Below are 20,433 nucleotides of genomic sequence, written 5' to 3' on the forward strand. Positions count from 1 at the left end.
TTCGCTCCTGCACCCAGTTGCTGTGAGGGAGCCTCTTTTATTATCAAAATCCACCCTTTGCTGTTTAGAGGTGCAGTGCGCAGGTAGCAGTGGCGGCGCAGCAGTGGCGGCGCAGCGGTGGCGGCGGCGGCGCAACCGCGCGTCAGGGAAACCAAGAGGCTTACCGCGGACTTTAATTACGCCCGCCGAAGCACGTAATGCTAGTAAATTCCAAGTGTGAGCCTGTTTATAATGTGTGCTGCTGGTGTTAGCGTGCGAATTAGTAAAGTTACGGCACCAGGAGCGGCGCCGCGCCATCAGATGAGATTTAGCCAACCTTAATAACAAGATTTAATGAGCTTAATTAGGGATCCGTGTGATCCCCGTGGAAACGCCCGAACCCCACGGAAGCCCGTCGGAGGATCTCTCGATTGGATTAGCGTGAATGTCACAGAGAACACGGCGGCGAAAACAAACAAGATGGCCAGGGGAGCGGCGGCGGGAGAAGGACCTTTGGCAGGTTTGAAGGCTACCTGCAGGGAGATGGTGGGAGGAGAAGGGATAACCAGCAGAACCAATGGGATTAGTGTCACCGTCCGTACGGTGATGATCACACCCCAGAAGCTAATTAGCGCCACCCTTCCCCCCACCGTAAGCTCCAAGCTACCGAGCTTAAGGCACATGCATGCTAACGTTACGCATGCTAACGGGTAAAACGTGGTCAAACGTCGCCATCTACACACACATCTACACACAGCCTTTTTCACCGATGCAACCACTAGAGGGCAGTGCAGAGTTCGCTTATACATAGCAAACATGGCGGCGTTGGGGGCGGAGCTTGCTAGAACATCCTGCTTAATAGCCCGTAGCCTCACTTCCTGGCTAGCATGTAGCACAGGAAGCAGAGCCCTTTCTGACTGGTGGGGGTGGAGAATGCCGGTGCACAGGTAGCATCGCCATGGCGACGGGCAAAGAAAGCAACAGATTTTCCGTAGATGATGCTGCGTCTCCTGAAGACCTTCACACTCATGATAGGAACCTTCTCCCGAGTCCCCGGGCTCTCATTGGCCGGCTTCCCCAAGGGGCGTGGCTTGATCCACTGCTATTTCCTTAATGAATATTAAACTTATTATTCAATCACGTCGGCTATTAGCATCTCACTGCTAGCGCCTCTGGTGACCTCCTCCTGCTCCTTCTTAACTCCCTGTCGCTCCTTCGTTCTCCTTCAAACCCAACCGATCGAGGCAGAAGGTCGCCGTGATTTGGTGACATCTGACGAATGTATTCATGTGTGACCATCTCGAGTCGGTGTGTGTGTGTGTGTGTGTGTGTGTGTGTGTGTGAGCTGCACGTAATCATGTTATCCAAATGACCAAGCACCGCTATCCGCCGCCCTGCAAAGGTTTTTTTTTCCACGAGCGCTTGGCGACAAAGGAACCCTTGTGCTCGCCGCGAGGAAAACGGATCCCGTCTTTGCTTTGGCAGCGGCCGCGTGTCGTGTCACCGCCGCGCCGCACGGGCCGGGGTCACGCCATTTGGCGGAGATCAGGTTGCCAGAGAGAAAATGAGGTATTCGCCTCATAAACATGACTTTTGGGATTCCACCAAATATTTTCCAGGCGACCGCAGGAACATCTGAAACGTCCGGCGCAGCCTAACAATGATAAAGTGCCCCGACGTGTAGGAACCCCGACGTGTAGGAACACACACACACACACACACACACACACACACGGGGGCGTATCTGGTGACCTACTCTTTGACAAGTTGTCCCTTCAGGGGTCTTCTGCACATTTCCACACAAAACCAGGCTTCTTCTTCTCACAGGGCGGAGGAGCCTCACCTGGCAGGTAAGGTATCAAAGCACCCGCGGTGGAAGGCATGAGTGTGTGTGTGTGTGTGTGAACGGAGGTCACCTTCTACCATCCATCTTCTGGATCCTCCTGAGTAAAATACAGTGGGGCTCCACTGTGGACGCTGTTGTCCATGAAGTGGCGTTCAAAGACGACGGGACGCTGCTAGCTAGCCTGGAGGACAGCGTGGAAGAACACCAGCGAGGTGCTCGTGTGGTGAAGAGATGGAGAAGTTGGTGTGGGTGGTTGACGTGGACGGAAGGTGTCGGAAGAGGCGTTCAAAGCCGGTCGGGAACGGTTTGCCGGTTTTAGACATGAGGTGGAGCAAAGTTACATTTAGCATAGCATTGTAGCATGAAGGGCGGTGCCAGGAAGCTAAATAACGCGATAGAGCACCAACTGAAAAATGCCTCCACCTCCATCGCTGCTGCTCTTCAAGGTTCTCTTTTACAATTTCTATTTTTTTTTTTTTTTTTTACACAGAATTTGTTATTTCCCCAGTTTCTTATTTAAAAAACATGTAACAAAAGCGGAGGCGGGGGGGTTGGGGGGGCTGGAACAGATTAATAGCTCATCTTAGTTGATATACGAGTAAATTAAGCACGATCACCCAGTGAATTAAAGTCGTCCCTTTGGATCTGAAACCCTGATCTCCGTTAGCGCGGCTGTGGCAAATGTTAGCCTCTTAGCTTGTTAGCTTGCTAGCCTGAATCCGCTCCTGCTTTTGTTCTCCCCATGTGGGCAGTGAGGTTGAAGCCATCGATTTAATCAGTCCAATCAAACCAGGAAGTTCATTAGCGCCGAGATACGTTTTTTTTTTTTTTTTTTTTGTGTGTGTGGAGGGAAGAGCAGGAAGAAGAAGAAGAGAAGGATTGCTGACATCCAGCCGAAGGGGGACGAGGACGCTCGGCGGGCGCCGCTAGAACGCCGCCGATCCCGACGCAAAGAGGCGGGAACAAAAATCCGGCGCTCTAGCGTCCGACGCACAGCAACGCAAACCAGCATTTCGCTACGTCCCCCCCCCCCACGCCTCCCCTCGCGAGGGCCGGCGATTAACGACAAGCAGCGGAGAGCGCCGCGCGAGTGTGTAAGTGTGTGTAGGCCCGATCGTTAAAGCGCGGCCGACTCGTGTAATACAATTACAGCGGCTGCAGAGAAACTGCTAATGGGCACGCAGGCGCCCCCCCCACCCGTCACATGGATCAGGTATTGAGTTTTCTCTTGTGCTTAATTCACTTTCCAGCACACACACACACACACACACACACACACACGGGTGCATTAGTTAGATTAGACAGGGGGGGGGGGTTAGATTTGTTTAACGGTGGCTGTCAATTACAACCCTGACCCTTGTGCTAAACGGCCATTCATCCTTTTTGGGGGTTAAAAACCAGACGAGATTGGTAAAGACGTGGCCGTTGGAAGAAGATAACGAGTGGCGTTATCTTCCGCTGATTCTGCTGAGCGCCGTACAACGGCGAAAACGCCGCGCCAATAAAACAGAGTGCCGGCGCGAGGAAGAAGGGCGGCGTGGCCTTCGTGGGCGAAAGGAGGGCGTCGCTCAGATATGTGGAATGGAAAACAAATGATTTGATTTTCTCTTTTGAGCCGTCCGGTTTCATCGAACGGACGGATTGTTGGGACGCCGTTACCTTCCAATTCACTTTAAAGAGCGGCAGCGCACGATAAAAAAGAAAAGAGAAGCTTTTTTTCTTTAATTTCCCTTTTCAGGACTTTATTGAATGTGCTTGAGAGCATCGGGAGGAGGAGGAGGAGGAGGAGGAGGAAGAGGAGGCCAGGCTTTCAGAAGGTCTGACCCCCCCCCCCTCAAGAAAACAAAAGGAGAAGATGCACTGACTGGTGTTTTTTGGTTGTTGCCGCGGCGATGCAGTGTTTGACCTGACCTCGCCGCCGCCAACGTGTTGCTGCAGAGCGGAGGGAACGCTAACCGGGACGGTTCTGAGGCTAACATGGAGAATCCGGATTCGACCGCTTATCTTGCATTCAAGATAGACGCTATTCACTCTCTCATTCACATGAACATAAACAACTATTCACCCTCTCATTCACGCGTCATCTAGAGACACCGAGTCATTCATATATGATAAAAGAGCAGATGACAGATTCTGTTATAAACCCCACTTTGTTGAAACGATAGCGTTCAGCTGGTGTTTGTCAGCAGGTTCTCAGAGATCCGGCGCTCCTGAACGCACCGCAGTGATTCAAACGCAGTAGAAGCTGTTTCTTTTCCCCTTTTTAGTGCAGCAGAGGCTGTTTGCTTGCTCTCCGGACTGGAAGACGCTACTTTTTTACGGTTTGAACACTGCGGCTTAATCAACGGCGCGGCTAGTTGATGGATTTTTTGAGGGGTAAATGAGTTTCAAGCCGCCGAAACATTTAGCCTCGTCACATCGGACCCATGAAATGACCGACAAATTCCGAGGCCGTTCGATTGCGACACGGAAGAAGACGACTTTAACGGTTTAAGTGCGCACGAGATAGCAATCAGCTGGAGGAGGACGAAGCAGAGCTAGGTACGCTAAAGTTAGCCTTCCAGAAAGACAACAAATTGATATGGATATAAAGGACGAAGCAGAGCTAGGTACGCTAAAGTTAGCCTTCCAGAAAAACAACAAATCGATATGGATATAAAATATTTTCGTTATTCACTTGGCTATCCTGATTGTTGATTGATGATTAATGCGGTTTTCTTAACCTGACGTGCAAAAGGATGCAAAAGGATTTACACTTTGTTTTTTTCACATTTATGCTCGTGCATATGCAAATAAATTTAACATTAATGAACAGTTACTTTGATTTTACATTTATACACTTACTGTATAGTTTAATGTTTATTGTGCACTCTTTGATTATTTTGTACCTCCGGAGAAAATGACAATAAATCTGACTTTGACGTTCGATTATTCCCCCTGTCATCCGGGGACCTTCTGGCCGCCAGGAGCTCCAGGAGCTCCAGCCACCTCTTCCTCTCCTGGAGATGATGAATAAATGAAACCCCCTCCTCCTGTGTGGAAGCTAAATGAGCAGCAGCAGCAGGAGGGCCCCGCTTTCCACTGTAAACACCTCCCCTCCATGTAAACACACATAATCACAACAAGATGGGCGACGCGGGCCTGCAGTTGTAACGCCCTGGCGAGGAGGAGGAGGAAGGAGCTGCAGATTTAATTAGAACGTGGGCCTTCCTCCCCGGAGGGACCACCCCCATGCAAAGGCCAGCAGGCTGGGGGCAAATAATCGTGTAAGCCTTTACAAAAACTATCTTTGTCACGGCGGCGGTGAAATACAAGGGGGGGCGACGGGTGTCCTGCAGGCACGTCCTCGCAATGAGACGCTTCGGACGGACTGACGGACGCGAGCTTGGACTCCAACATGGAGGCTCCGTGTTCTGTCCGGACGCTGGGATGGCGGGGTGAATGGTTGGAGGTCCCGATGACACGTGAATGAACGAGTGAATGTTGTCTCTCCTTGACTTGTGAATGACAGAGTGAATTGTTGCATTTCTCTGACATGCAGATGAACAAGTGAACGTTGTTTGTCTGCATGACACGTGAACGAATGAATGAACGACATATTTAAGATGGTGCAAATGTTGTTTGTCCATGTGACGCGTGAATGACAGGGTGAATGGTTGCGTGTCTATATGACATGTGGATGAACGAGTGAATGTTGTATGAATGAGAGGCTGAATGTTTGCGTGTCTACATGACGCGTGAATGAACGAACGACATATCTAAGATGGATGTCTGTATGACATGTGAATGAATGAATGAATGAACGAATGATATTTAAGATGGTGCGAATGTTGTTTGTCCATGTGATGCGTGAATGACAGGGTGAATGGTTGCGTGTCTATATGACATGTGGATGAACGAGTGAATGCTGTATGAATGTCTGAATGAACAAGTGAATGTCATATGAATGAGAGGCTGAATGTTTGCGTGTCTACATGATGCGTGAATGAACGAATGAATGAACAAACAACATATCTAAGATGGATGTCTGTATGACATGTGAATGAGCGAGTGAATGTTTATTTCGTCTCTACTCCACTTTTGAACCGTTGCATTTCTCCCATGTGAATGAGCGAGTGAATCATTGGATGTCTGTGACCCCGCCTCTCGTCCAATCCTATTTGATTCTTTAAATTGTTTCTATAGGATGTCTGAATGAGAGGGTGAATGAGTGAATAGTCGTATTGCTTTATGAAATGAGTGAGAGGGTGAATACTTGTATGTCTGGATATGACCAGCAAGTGAAATACCAAATGGTTGTTGTATCAGAGAAAGTCTTAATGACAGGCTGAATTGTTTTATGTTTCTTTCTTACATGTGAATGAAAGGGTGATTTCAAGCATGTTGGGACATGACGTGTGAATGACAGGGTGAATGGTTGTCATCCCTTCAAATCCTTATTAAATCAACTTATTTCGCACTCTCCCACATTCAAAGCGCTTTCAGCCGTCACCCGTTGACGCAAGGCGCTAAGCACGCCATCGGGAGCAGCTCGATGTTTAGCTTCTCGCCCGAAGACTCGTTGGCGCGCAGGCATCCAAGCGCCAACGTTTGGAAAGCGAGCTAAACGACAGCGCGGAGGCCGGAGCGTAAATTCCCCGTCTCGACTTGATGAAGTCGACATGGAAACAAAGAAAAGGCAAAACCCCAAACCAGGTTTCCGCTGGTTATCTGGCGCTCGGCAGCGAAGCAACACAATGGCTCAGGTTACCGCGGCGAATTCCCCTGGAAATGGCAGGAGAATGTAAATATGCGTGTCAAAGCTCCCGACGGCACGCCGCTTTCGCTCAGCGTCGGATTTGTTTACCAGTTTTGTTTTTTTTTCTTTTCTGCGAACAAAGAAGCCACACAAAGCAGCCCAGAATAGCCGCGAGTGAACGCGCCTCCATCCCGGACGTTCTCCGCCCATCTCACGACGTCCTCCTCCGCCCCCGGGGTCCAGTATCGCCGCTAAGCTAGCACATTTAGCGCAAAGTGGCTAGCCCAACAAGAGATGAGATGAGATGAGAACAACTTTATTAATCCCGAAGGAAACTGTTGACAAGAAATAGCGAATGGAGCAACATCTCTTGTTATGGTAAAGTCAATTAACTTAATATGAGATGAGAAATGAGAACAACTTTACAACTGTACTGTTACTTTACTGTGTACTGTACTTTATAACTTTAATAGTTACTAAAGCAAGAAGAAGTCATAGAAAAAATAGAATTTAGGAAAAAGAGACACTAAGGTGAAGAGAAACTCTGGCAGGCAGCCGCCCGAGACCGCGCCGGAAGTACGTATGGAACTCGCATGCTAGCTAGCTATCTAGCTAGCTAGCTAGCACGGAGATGATTCACCATGCTCTTCTGTGCATCCCCTCCTCATCCATCTGCTCCCACCTGAGGGATCATCTTACCTCAACCCCCCAAAAAAACAAACAAAAAAAAACCATGGGAACCCCTCCGCACGCCGTGTCACCGCTGAATTATCGGTTTCCGCCACAGTCTCTGCAGCCGGCCATCACAGCGTATCGGTTTACGCCAACTAGCGCTCCACACACACACACACACACACACACACACACACAGGCCTGGAATTAAAGAAACAACCCTATCATCCCACTAAGCCTGGTCACCCCCCCCCCACCCTGAAAACTGAGATCTCATTTTTCCAGCTACACGACTGTAGCGGGGGGAGAGGAGAGGGGGGTTTATACAAAACCTTCTACTGTGCTGACGGCGATAAATCCCGACAAACTGATGGCCGGGGTATTCGCAGCGTGATAGTCGGTCCTTGAAGGCATCAATCACGGCGTGCAGGACAGGAGGTTGCATCAGTGTCTGGTTTAAACCCCCCCTCTTCGTCCCCCGTCAAGCTCCGTCTCTGACTGGAAAAGCACTCACGCGATACTTTGATCAATACTTCTAGCGGTGAAACGGGAGGTGGGGACTCAGCCGTCCACGTCGGGGGGGAGCAAACGAAAAAAAAAATGTTATAAATCGAGACTCGGGTTCGAGGCGCTGTCGCGGCTCCGGGCGTTTTCATCGCCTCTCTCCCGATTCCGTCGTGTATCACCGGAGGGGAAATCTGATATTTATTTCCCTTTTCAAAGCTGGGGTGTAGAGCCGGCGTGATCGATGGGAGGCCGAATTAATGTGGGATTAAGAAAAAAGGAGGAGGGAGCGCCGTCTGCCGAGAGAGATAAAAAAATACGTCGACGACGACGAAAGGCAGATCCTCGAGACGCCGGCGTTAGCGGAAGCGCTCGACCGCTAACGCTGCGCCGCTGCCCATCAGCGCACCGGCATTTGTAATCATTCTGGTCTCCGTTCGTCAACCAGACCTGGAGCTCCTCACAGCCAGAAGGTCCCTGGTCGGGTTCCCTCGGGTCTGGAGGCTCCATGTTCTGCCCAGGGTTCCTCAGGGTTCCTCCCTGGATTGTCCAGAGGTGTGAATGAGAGGGTGAACGATTGTATGTCTGTTATTTGAATGACAGGGTGAATGCTTGTTCGCTCTTTATGAAAGAGCAAGACTTGTATGCTTCTGAGGTGTGTATGGCTGTACCTCTATGTAACCTTTGAATGAGAGAATAAACGAGTGAATGGACATACTTCTATATATAGAGCCATGAATGAGAGAGCGAACCCTGAGGTTCAAGAGTTGAATGAATGGTTGTTTGACTTCGTACGATGTGTGGATGACAGGGTGAATGGTTGCATGTCCCTCTGTAAACTGCAAATAAGAGGGTGAACAGTTTGTCTCAAAATGAGAAAAAAGTTAATTTTGTATGTCACTACATTACATGTGAATGCCTGTTTGCTCTTTATCAAAGAGCAAGACTTGTATGCTTCTAAGGTGTGAGAGGCTGAACCTCTCTATGCAACCTTTGAATGAGAGAATGAATGCTAGCACATGTGAATGAATTGTTAGCATGAGGAGCAGCTGCCGGCCGCAAGAGCATCACCGCGTTGTGAAACTCTTTTTGCAATGTGCCCGTGAGGTTCTCCTCCCGGGCAAGAGCCCTGATGTTCTCTTTGTAATCCGGAGGCCCCGTGGGCCGCGGCGGAGCTAGCTTACCGCCGCCGTCGTCGTCTGCGGCGCGATCACGCTCTTCGTGTCTGAACAGAACGCCGCTCCGCCGAGGCTACGCGGCAAACAAAGGGCCGTGTTTACGGAAGAGCCTTCAAGCGAGGACGCTCGCCTGCGCCGCACGCAGATTCTAATCCAGATATTTGACCTGGTTTAGGAAAAAAAAAAACAAAAAAACCCTGCATTCTCTCCTCATTCATCAAAACAACATTCATTATTCACCCTCCCGCCCACTGCACGCCGTTCTGTTAGCACCGTTCTTTCACAACGAGAGGAGTTCGCGTTAGTCCTGAACATTTGAAGATGTGCACGGACCGTCGCACGGGGATCTGGGAACGTGAGGGCGCCTTCAGGGTGTGCGGCTTTGGAAATCACGTGGGACAAGACCAGACTGACAATTTCAGCCCATTAGCAACTCTGACATTAGCCGCTTTCGGACGGAGGGGAACTTTCCAGCTCGAGTTTCGTTCCAGGAAGTAGCCTCCTCCTCCTCCTCCTCCTCCTCCTCCTCCAGGGGCACTTTTAGAGTTTTCTATTCCCGCGGGCGGTGAGGGACCACGGGAGGGAGAAGATGTGCACCTTTAGCTCCTCAGCCAAAAGAAGAAGTCGAGCTGGAGTGTCAAACTCATTTTGGTCGGCGGCTACATTCGGCCTAATCTGATGTCAAGGCAACCGGATCAGTAAAATCATAGCGTGATCACCAAGAAGTAACACCAAGTCCAAATGTTTCCTTTGTTTTCGTGTAAAGGAGAACAGGTAAATTATAAAAGTCTTTATACATAATGAACGCTTCCCTTGAAAAATACATGACGAACAACCTGAGATTCATGAAGAAAAGTCCAATTTCACCAACAAGATGCCTCAGTTCGTCTTCTCGGTTCTCCGTGCGTTTTATTGTACAGTGATCCCTCGCTAGAACGTGTTTACTTTTCACGGTTTCGCTACTTCACGGATTTGCATGGTGCATTGTGTTCTGCATTCTGATTGGCTAAAAAGTCACTCCGCTTCTTCTCCACCTGTGCGTCAATAACGTTGCGGTTTAATATGTACACGTACGTAAAACAGCTTGACAAATTTACATGACGGACGTGCAAATTCTCTCGCAATTTCGAGTTTCTCTAAAACCCATAATGTTGACAAAACGCTCTGGAGCGACAAAAGAGCCCAAAAGGCAGCGGAAGATGCTATCTATGGCAGATAAAGTTAAACTTCTGGACATGCTAAGGGAAGCTAAAAGCTACGCGACTGTAGGTCGGCATTACAGAATGAATGAATCTTCCGTTCGTTCCATAAAGAAGGAAGAAAAAAACATAAGGACGACAGCAGCGAGAAGTTTTAATAAGGATGCAAAAAGGGTTGCAACTGTCCGCAATATTTTTCATAATCATTTTTAATTTTCTCCCGTTTAATCCAATGACTCGGGTCGCGGTGGGCGGAGCTAATCTCCGCAATTTGAAGCCTTCTGTTCACATTGATGATTAAAATTATTATTTGACAGTACAGCACAGACATTATCTGTTGAAAAAACGTTTCTAAAGTACAGTACTTTTATTTGTGAAATAAATGATTGAGCCTGTAAAATGGTTTGTTCTTTCTTTTCAATGTATAGTATAAGTATTTAATTGTATAATAATTGTAAAAAAATAAAATAAAGGTTTCTACCTCACGGATTTTGCCTATCACAGGTTCTTTTTGGAATGTAACCCCCGTGAAACACAAGGATTTACTGTATTTTTCACCGAAACCGTCTGCATCCACACCAAACATGCAGGTTTCTTTTTAACCTCAACATACAGATAAGAAGTGGTCCACTCCGGGTCCACTTTTCTCTTTTTTGACAACGACATCTTGCCTACGAGGGTGTCGGTGCCGACGGAAATTTTCTACAATTTCTAACAATAAATAAAAATGCTATTTACAGAACCGGAAGCCGCACTGCTGCTGTAAGTTGCGAGTCACATGATGTTGTGCCGTGTTGCTAACATTGATTCAAACAGTGCAGCCCGAGCAGACAATATAGGAACTGCATTTTTATTTAAAAAAAGTAGTTCATGATTTTAATGTACCGTAATTTCCGGACGATAAGCCGCGACTTTTTTCACGTAAACAACGATGCGGCTAATATATGGACTTTTTTTGGGTGGGGGACGCTAACGAGCTTCACGCCGCTAAAACGTTTATCCTCGTCACATCGGACCGATGGAAAACAACCGGGAAATTCCAATAAACTCCGACACCGGAGAAGAAGACGACTTTAACGGTTTTAGCGCGCAGGAGGAAGCCCGAGATAGCGGTCGGCTAGCCGGTGCGGCTAATATAGAGGTGCGCCCTATAGTCCAGAAATTACGGTATATTTTCAAATTTAGTCCACGGGCCAGACCAGACAACATGGCGGGCCAGAATCAGCCCGCGGGCCGGACGTTTGCCGACCGAGGTGCGGAAGAAGACGAGGTGGAAGCAGCTACAGCGTTCATGGACTAATAACCAGCTAACTATAGATGTTCCTCAGAGGCCTTGTGGTCCAGAAGAGGTCGGACCTCTTCATCGCTCCATTTGCGACCCGAAGAGAACATCTGACAACCATAGCTTTTAAAAATGGAGCTCCACAGTCTACAAGAAGTATCTGGTGATGAGCGTGACTTATGTTACAAGAGTTCTCCTCGGAGAAGAAGCCGAGGTCCACCGCCCCCCCCCCCCCCCCGGTTCTTCTTCTGCTGCCTGAACGCACCGCAGGAACCGTTCCTAAAAAACAGTCGAAAAAGTTCCTCCGGCTCCGAAGGGGCCGTCGAGGGAGGAATCAAAGCAAACACGCGGTTTCGGCGGATTCGGAGCGTCGGCGGCACAATCCAACACATGAAGTTCTCCGTGAGGGAACTTCAAGTGTGCTTCAGATCTTCAGAGTCCTGAAGCCCCTCCCTTCACGGTGGGGCTTCTGTCTGGACCCCATTTAGACCAGACCCGTTCAGCCTGCCCCAGTTAAACACTGCCTGCCAGTACTTTAAGTCACACGGGACTGATGGTGGAGATACGACACACACACACACACACACACACGTTGTGCAAACACAGGAAAGTGCTGACACCCAACAGCAAATGTGGAGTTGCAAACTACGGCGGAAAAGCCCAGAAACCGAGGAAGGGGGCGCAGGACGGCGAGCAGTTATTTGAATAAAAAGAAAAATCCGAAAAACTCTCCTTGGTTTTGTCGGGATTCTTCCGAAAAGGCCCGAAAAGGCGAGCGGATCAATCGCGCGACGCCGAGCTTTAATTTAGCACCTCATTGAACTCGGTAAAACAACAACTTTACGGACGCTGGCGTTCTGACGCGCGTTTAATTCCACCCCCGTCCTCCACGTTAATGGTCCGATCCGGTTTTAAAAGTCTGCCTGGCGGCTCCGGCAGATAACAGATGGAAGAAAAATGAGGGGAATTATGAGAAAGATTGATTTCCCGGGGATGAACGGTCTGGTATTCGCAGATTTATCTGAAACAGACTTTCTCGGACTCTGCTGTCATTGAATAAACACACACACACACACACACACACACACACACACACACACACACACACCATATGCGGACAAACAATACCATGTGCACGGACGCAAACGGCGAGAGAGAAGCTAAGAAAACAAGAGGCGAGCGGCGTTGCCGTAGAAACGGGATGAGGTTTCGGGTGGGACAGGAAGTTGATAGAGGTCAGGGGTCACGTGGAAGCTTCTGGAAAATCCGGAAAGTGATTTTTTTTTTTTTTTTTTAGATATTCATGCAAAGGACGAACGGCAACGTCAGTTATGACGACGAAAAATTAAAAATAGAAAATAGAAAAATTAGAATATTGTGATAAAGTTCTTTATCTTCTGTAATGCAATTAAAAAAATATATATATATATATTTTTCATGATATTCTAATGTTTTTGTCCACACTTTTGTCCACTTAGGAAGCCAAACTGGTTGATTTGGACTTGTTTTAAGGAAATGACATTGAATGTTTTATCAGCCTGCAGTTTGTTTTTATTTTATTTCAAGTGTGACTCCATGTACATACGTTTCATATGTTTGATTTCCATTCATCATTTAGTTGTGATTTTGTCGTCGGCACATTTAACTACGTGAAAAACAAAGTATTTCATAAGAATATTTCATTCATTTATGTTATTTTAGTGTTCCCTTTATTTATTGGAGCAGTGTATATACAGGACTGTCTCAGAAAATTAGAATATATTTATAAAGTTCTTTATCTTCTGTAATGCAATTCAAAAAACGAAAAAGGCTTTTTCATGATATTCTAATATTTTGAGATAGGATTTTTGAGTTTTCTTAAGATGTAAGCCATAATCAGCAATATTAAAATACTAAAAGGCTTGCAATATTTCATTATTTTATGTCCTGCAGACATACAATCCATCCATACTTAACATGGAGATAGCATGTAAACATCCAGCCTGTGAAACATCAACATCAGCGGGCGGGAATCGAACCGCCGACCCTTTAGGTGGGAAAGAGCTTCGAGAAAACGACGGGAGCCGAAAATATCAGCCTAAATTGTGGAGCGTTTTGGCGTTGCCATGGAAACCGGCGACTCCCGGCCGGGATTTGGCCGGGAGTCGCGTCGCCGCGCTCGGGCTTAGCGCTCGCGGGCCGCATCTGCTGTCATCTTCAGAAGAGACGAGTCCAGAAGTCATCTTCTGGGCCTCCTCCAGGAACGGCAAACGCTCAGCCCGGGTTTTTGAATTTGTCTTTTTTAAATGAAAATAAAAGAAAGAAAAAAAATGTCCCTCGGAGAAGAACAAGAGCAAACATTGTCCTCTCTTTGAGGGTCCGTAATGTAAACCAGAGCGAAGGGGAAGGAATGAGGAGGGGCGGAGAAAAGGGGGGATGAAAGAGAGGGAAGGAGGAGGGAGGGATGGATAATGTCCCTCATTTCAGCCCCGTAAAGAAAAAAAAACGAGGAGAGACAAACATTTATCCTTTCATCGGCTGCTTTAAGAGCGCAGGAATAACAGACGCTGAGATGCTGATAAAACTGGAGACAGGAAATGGGGAGCGTGGGCTCTCCGGTTTCACCCGGGACCAGCGGTCCCAGCCCCCCCTTCGTCTGCCGACACACACACACACACACACACACACACACACACACACACCGCAACCCACCCCAGACCAGATATGAAAACAGCGTCTGGAAACCGCCACCGCTACCACTCCTCGCCATGCCTGGATGTGACGCGGCCTTTGGGGTCTGCAGGTAGATCATTCTGTGTATGTGTGTGTGTGTGTGTGTGTGTGTGTGTGTGTGTGTGTGTGTGTGTGAGGTGGAAACACACACACATTGGTTCTGCAAACATCTTATGAGAACTTTGTCAATCAAGAGTCTGGAAAAGAGCGAGGAGGTCGCAGCTGCGTCTCCAGAGTTGAAAGGAGACGCCGGGAAATTGCGTGATCGCAAAACGCCTCCGCGCTATAGATATATATGTGTGTGTGTGTGTGTGTGTGTGTGTGACTCAGGTGTCGTGAGTCACCGCCGGCATCATCTCAATCATCCTCCCGCCGGCCCGTTATCTCCCCCGCCGAGATGAGATTAGCCGAAGTGAGAAAACAACCGCGTTCTGGGATGTGATGGCTTTTTGTGTGTGTGTGTGTGTGTGTGTGTGTGTTTGATTATTTGTTGTTTTGTTATTTCGGGGGGGGGGGCGGCCCTGAATCCGGACATCCCGTTTCCCCGTTTTCGGGAGCGCCCATGAGCAACTCGGGCAGCCAATCAAATCCTCCGCTGACCATCTATTTTGCGCGCTAATCCTCTTTGCTAGGTGGGATGGCGGCGCTGGCAGCGCGACAGTGTATTCATTGGCGCTAAGATGTTACATCAGCCTGCAGAGAAAACACACACACACACACACACACACACACTCCTCCCACATTCCACTACATGAATTTAAAAAATAATATTATTAATCATGTTGGGCGGCACGGTGGCGCAGCGGTTAGCGGTTAGCGTGATGTGCCGGTAGCGGTATGTCTCGATGTGACGTGAATGAATGAGTGAATGGTTGCATGTCTCTCTGTAGCATGAATGAGAGGATGAATAGCCGTTTCTATGACCTGTGAATGAGAGGGTGAATCGTAGCATGTCTCTATATGACGTCTGAATAAAAGAGTTTAAAAGCATAAGTGAATGGTTGTACGAGAGCGGGTGCATGGTTGAATAATGGGTGAATGAAAGGGTGAATGGTTGTATGTCTCCGTATGGCACACAAATGAGAGGGTGAATAGTTGTATGACTTACAAATAAACGAATAAGTGAATAGTGAATGTCTCTAAATGACGTGTTTGAACAAGTGAACGGTTGTATGTCTCAATAAAATGTAAATGAATGAGTGAACGAGTGTATGTCTCTATATGACACGTGAATGGTTGAATGAAAGGGTGAATGGTTGCATGTCTCTCTAGGTGGCCCTGTGATTGGTCCAGGGTGAACCCCTCCTCTCAGCCAATGACAGCTAAGATAGGCTCCGGCCATCCGCGACCTTGAATGAATGAATGAATGAATGAATGAATGAGTGAGTTGGTAAAACCAATGAACGCACCTTTCCTTGAAAAATGGAACCCCCTGATCAGAGCGGCGGGTGATGATACCCCAAACATGTGGAGACGTGCTAAGCTAACACCCCTCCCCCACGTCTGCAGGCCCTCCCCAGTTAGCCACCTGCAATTATCGCGCCGTGCCCCGGACCGGTTTAATCGTCGCCACGCGTACGCAGAAAAAAAAAAAAGCAGCGGCGCATTAGCGGCGGAGGAGCCGGGAGGTCGTGACCCCAAATTAAAGGCCGGCGAGTGGAGTGGAGTGCGTGCTTCCACTCGCCGGGCGACGCCATCCGTCAGCCCCGCCGCTCATAATGGCGCGGGAAGGACCACTTTACTCCTAATCGCCACCCCCACCTCCACCGCTAGCACCTTTAGCCGCGTCCTCCATTCCATCCCCTCCACCGAGACCCTGATCTCTAATCATGAATGAATTGCAGATGGCGATCCTCCTCCGCCTCCGCGAGGTCCTGCAATCACCGAGCTCTCGGACGCTAAGAGGCCGACCGGCGAGGAGCCTCTTGCTCGCCGTCCCGACGCCACGTTGAAGGGCTATTTTCCGGCAAGGACATCGCAGGTGGGGGTAAAATCAGGTCAGCGGCGCCTTCATCTTCATCGCCACCATCATCATCATGAGTCTGACATTTCAAAATCGCGAAAAAAAAAAAGTGCCAAAACAAATGTCAGGGTATTTATCTTTAGCATCGGATTACATGCTACACACACACACACGTGCACGCGCACACACACACGTGCAGTGTGGTGTAGATGATGCGGATACATCGTTCGGGGGGGGGGGGGGGGGGTACGCGGGTCAACCGCTCCGGCTCCGGCCTGTCCGTCAAACGTTAGCAGGGCGCCGCTAATGGACCGCTAATAGACGTGAACGTCGCGGCGAGAAGCTCCCCCGTGTTTGAAGGTGTCACGGGAGATGATTAATGGCCCCTCGGATCTCCTCCCTCGTCCGTCCCCGTCCTCGCTCCATATCTGGCGTCGGCCCGGCCCTCCTCGGCCCTCCTACACTAATCTTTCTGTCCTATTTGCCTCCTTTGTGTCCTTGCCGCCGCCTCGTCTCTCCTATCCGTCTCCGGAGCTTCAGAGCTCCACTTTGAAATGACCTCCGGCAACTCCTCGTTCCAGGGGAAGGGTTTTTCTTCCCCGTGAGGAGGAGGAGGCAGGAGATCCATCTCCGCACGGGTCGCTATCTTGGAAATTATCTGGATGTGCTGAAGACGGTGGAACCATCAGGGAAGTATCTGCAGACCTTCACGTGGAGGTGGGAGTGCAGCAGGGATGGACCCTGGGCCTCTTCTTGTTTGCTTTGGAGAAGGACAGGCTGACAGGTGAGGTTGGACAGAAACCATCATGGATGATCATGTTTGCAGATGATACTGTGATGTTAAGTGAGAACCAGTGGAGGAGAAGCTGGAGAAGAGAAGGTGGAGGCCAGCTGGAGCAAGACAGAATACATGTGGATGGATGAGAGGAACCCCAGAGAAACCTGGGAGGAACCTGAGAGGAACAGTGAGGCTACAAGGAGTGGAGATGATGAAGGTGTTGGACATGAGGACCGAGGGTGAGCAGTCCAGAGGGTTGAGAAGTGGTGGAGACACCGGAGCTCTAGAAGATGGAGGCGAGGATGGACTTGTTATCTGGTTTGGAGACACTGGGAGAAGACAGAGGTGAAGATGTGGTTCCCGGAGGGAGAGGACCAGGAAGGGTAGATGTTTTGGAGATAAAGTCAGACTGAGATGGTTTGGACATGGACAGAGGAGGGACGGAGAAGATCAGGGTTGAAGGATGCTGAGGTTGGAGGACGACCAGAGAGGTTCATGGGTGGAGGACAGGAAGTTAGTAGGAGGCAGATGATTCTCTGTGGAGACGCCTGTTTGTCCGAGCTTCTCCACAACGTTTAGGGAAACATCTAAAGTTCACATCAAGAACATCAGGAGCTGATAAGGGAAGGTCGGAGGTCCTGGAACCGCAGAAAGAGCTTCTCCAGCTGGTAGCTGCCGTCCGAAAACTGAAAATTTGGACCGTTTACACGACGTGCTGCACAAGAGGCCGCTCTGTGCGCGAGCCGCTAACGTTAGCGGCTCCTCGGGGGGGCGCTAACGTTAGCTCGTCGCGCCGCGGGGACGAAGTCGGCCCGTCCTGAAGAGACCGGCCGCCAGAGCACAGTCACCGGGGCTAGGGGGCCATACATGTATGCTCTGCTTCACACACACACACACACACACACACACACACACACACACACACACACACACACACACACACACACACAAAAACACTGGGGGAACAGAGTGGAAAAGCTGAGCTAATCCCAGCAACACCTTCCCCGGGACACGGGTGGGTCTGATGCTAACTTGCAGTAAAGGGTGTGTGTGTGTGTGTGTGTGTGTGTGTGTGTGTGTGTGTGTGTGTGTGTGTGTGTCGGGGGGCCCCGTCTATTTCCTGGAAGGGTGGGATCTGCACCAAACGGAGGTTTCCACCAAGAAGAACGCAACGTCCACAGAGAGAAGAGAGATGGATAAAGGAGTGAATAAATGAACAAAAATAAAAGATAAACAGATAAATAGATGATGAATTAATAAAAGATGAAGACAGACAGACTGATAGATAGATGGATTAAAAAAAATGAAAATTAAATCAACAGACAGCCAGACGGACAGAAAGATAGACTGATAGATTAACAAACAAATAAAAAATAAAAAGACATTTATAGACGGATAAACAACACAATATAAAAACATAAACGAATAAATGCCATTAAGTGCTTTATAAGTGATGACGTTATTTCCCCTTTAATACTGCTGAGTGTGTGAAGTGATGAACGTATGACACACACAGTGTGTTTTCACTACTGGACTGTCTCTCACACACACACACACACACACACACACACACACACACACGAGGTGAACACGATCCCGGCCTCTTGCTGCGGCGCCGGCTTTTTTTTCGCGTTCGCAGCCACCACTGCTTCTTCATCCACACACACACACACACACACACACACACACACACACACATGCAAATCTAGATTTTTTTTTTTTTTTTCAAATCTGAATGCTCCACAAAGTGTGGTGTGAGATGTTCCAGGAGCCTCCAGGCTGGATCTCCATGGAGGAGGTGGAGATCATCTCCATCACCGTCGACCTCCTCCCTGGAAAAACCAGCCTGGATCGACTCCCCTGATGGACAGAGGAGGAGGTCGCTCATGTTCCCATCCGGTCGGTGACACCAGAGGAGCTCCTGTGTCTCCTCACAACCTTCTCGTCTTCTTCATTAACTATACAGGAGCGCCACGGCGGCCAGATAAGGTCTCGTCCGCACCTCACATGAGCTCAAGCATTCCAGGAGAACCCAGACCTCCTCAACACCGGCACCATCTCACACACACACACACACACACACACCTCGCTCCCTTTGTTTGCAGATGAGGTCCAGGGTGCTGAGAAGTTTACAGGAAACATCTCCCGACGGAAAATTCCAGTTTTTGTTTTTTTTTTCTTGGGAGTTAAAATTAAAAATTAAAGTCAGATGAACGAGTGATGAACGAGTTTTTCTTTTTTAGAAGGTGATGAAGATAAGAAGGTTTTAATTTGGCAGCTGGAAAAAGAAGACGACCGAAGCGACACCTTCAGATGTTTGGTCTTTCTTTCATCTTCTCCTTCAGAGATCCTGGAGATCTTCCTCAAACAAAGGGTGAACTCTGACATCATCCCAGAGATGTCATGTTTAGATGTTCAACACACACACACACACACACACCTGGAAACCTGGATTTTGAAAATAACCCCCTTCTCCAAGCACGACCAAGAAAAAAATGAGAAATAAAAGTAAATCAAGCACTTCTAACTTCTTCTCCTTCTTCTTCTTCTTCTTACCTTGAGCTGCTCCGGTGTCCACCAGCAGGAGGACGAGAAGAAGAAGAAGCCCGGGAAGCGTCCGCGTCTCGGCTCCTCTCCGTCCGAGCTCCATGATGAAGAGTCCAAACTCCGCTGAGGAGTCGCTGGAGGAGCAGGCTGGAGCTGGAGATGCAGGAGGTGGAGGTGGAGGTGGATGGACGAGAAGATGCGTGCGGAGAAGAAGTGGCACGTCTTCGGTGCTCGGTATCCTTTCCAGCCCCGGCGGGCGCCGCGGCGGAGGCGCGGAGCGGCGGGCGGAGGTGGAGATGAAGGTGGAGATGAAGGTGGAGGTGGAGGTGGAGGTCCAGGTCCAGGTCCAGGTCCTTCACTCACCGCTGCACAATCTGCGTTTCCCGCCGGGGAGCTCGACTTGCTTCGTGTGCGGATCGATGCCTCGGTGCCAGACTCATGCTCCGGTCTGAGCCCCACCAGCACCACCGGCACCAACCACCTTCTCCTCCTTCTTCTTCTTCTTCTTCTTCTTCTTCTTCTTCTTCTCCACCACTCCAAAAAAAAAAAATCAAAGTCCTCCGGCGGGTCCCTCCTCCTCCTCCACCTCCTCCTCCTCCTCCACCACCTTCACCCCTTGTCTGGCGCTCCTGTCCACGCGTCCTGTGCGTGTGTGTGTGTGTGTGTGGAGTGTTTGAGCGTGTGTGTGTGTGTGGAGTGTGAGTGTGAGTGTGTGTGTGTGTGTGTGTGCTGACGGGACTGAGCCGGGGGAAGGAGCGGTCTCTGCGGGTCTACCTTCCTCCGCCAGCCAATCCAAGTGCACCCGCAAGCGGCTGCGCTGCGTCAAAACCCGGTCCGGACAGCGGACGGGCGTCCGAGGAATAACATTAAGAATAAGAATAACTTTATTTATCCAGAAAAATCATAACAATAATAAATAATAGTAGAAAATTGTATAAACAGTAAAAAAAAAAAAAAAAAAAAAAATCACCTTGATTTAAATTGACCTAATCCATTTTATTTGATTCCATTCTATGTTTTCATTTACCGCAATTC

The 20,433-nt window shown here is 49.1% G+C and overlaps 1 protein-coding gene across 3 annotated transcripts in view; it reads right to left on the bottom strand.

The window, feature by feature from the left end:
* The window catches only part of unc5cb (unc-5 netrin receptor Cb), a 128,921-nt gene extending 108,794 nt beyond the window's left edge, over positions 1-20,127 (bottom strand). For 2 of the 3 annotated variants that reach the window (XM_086151804.1, XM_086151803.1), the window contains exon 1: positions 19,408-20,111. In XM_086151804.1, the coding sequence (XP_086007930.1) occupies positions 19,408-19,501 (94 nt within the window). In that variant the 5' untranslated portion in view covers positions 19,502-20,111. Of the gene's footprint in view, positions 1-19,407 lie in introns of all 3 variants that reach the window. The other variant, XM_086151802.1, reaches the window with a different exon arrangement.
* Between the last annotated feature and the right edge of the window lie 306 nt (positions 20,128-20,433).

Source organism: Fistularia commersonii, chromosome 9, assembly GCF_037954325.1.
Source record: "Fistularia commersonii isolate RoL2024-O1a breed Wild chromosome 9, RoL_Fcom_v1.0, whole genome shotgun sequence".
NCBI lineage: Eukaryota > Metazoa > Chordata > Actinopteri > Syngnathiformes > Fistulariidae > Fistularia > Fistularia commersonii.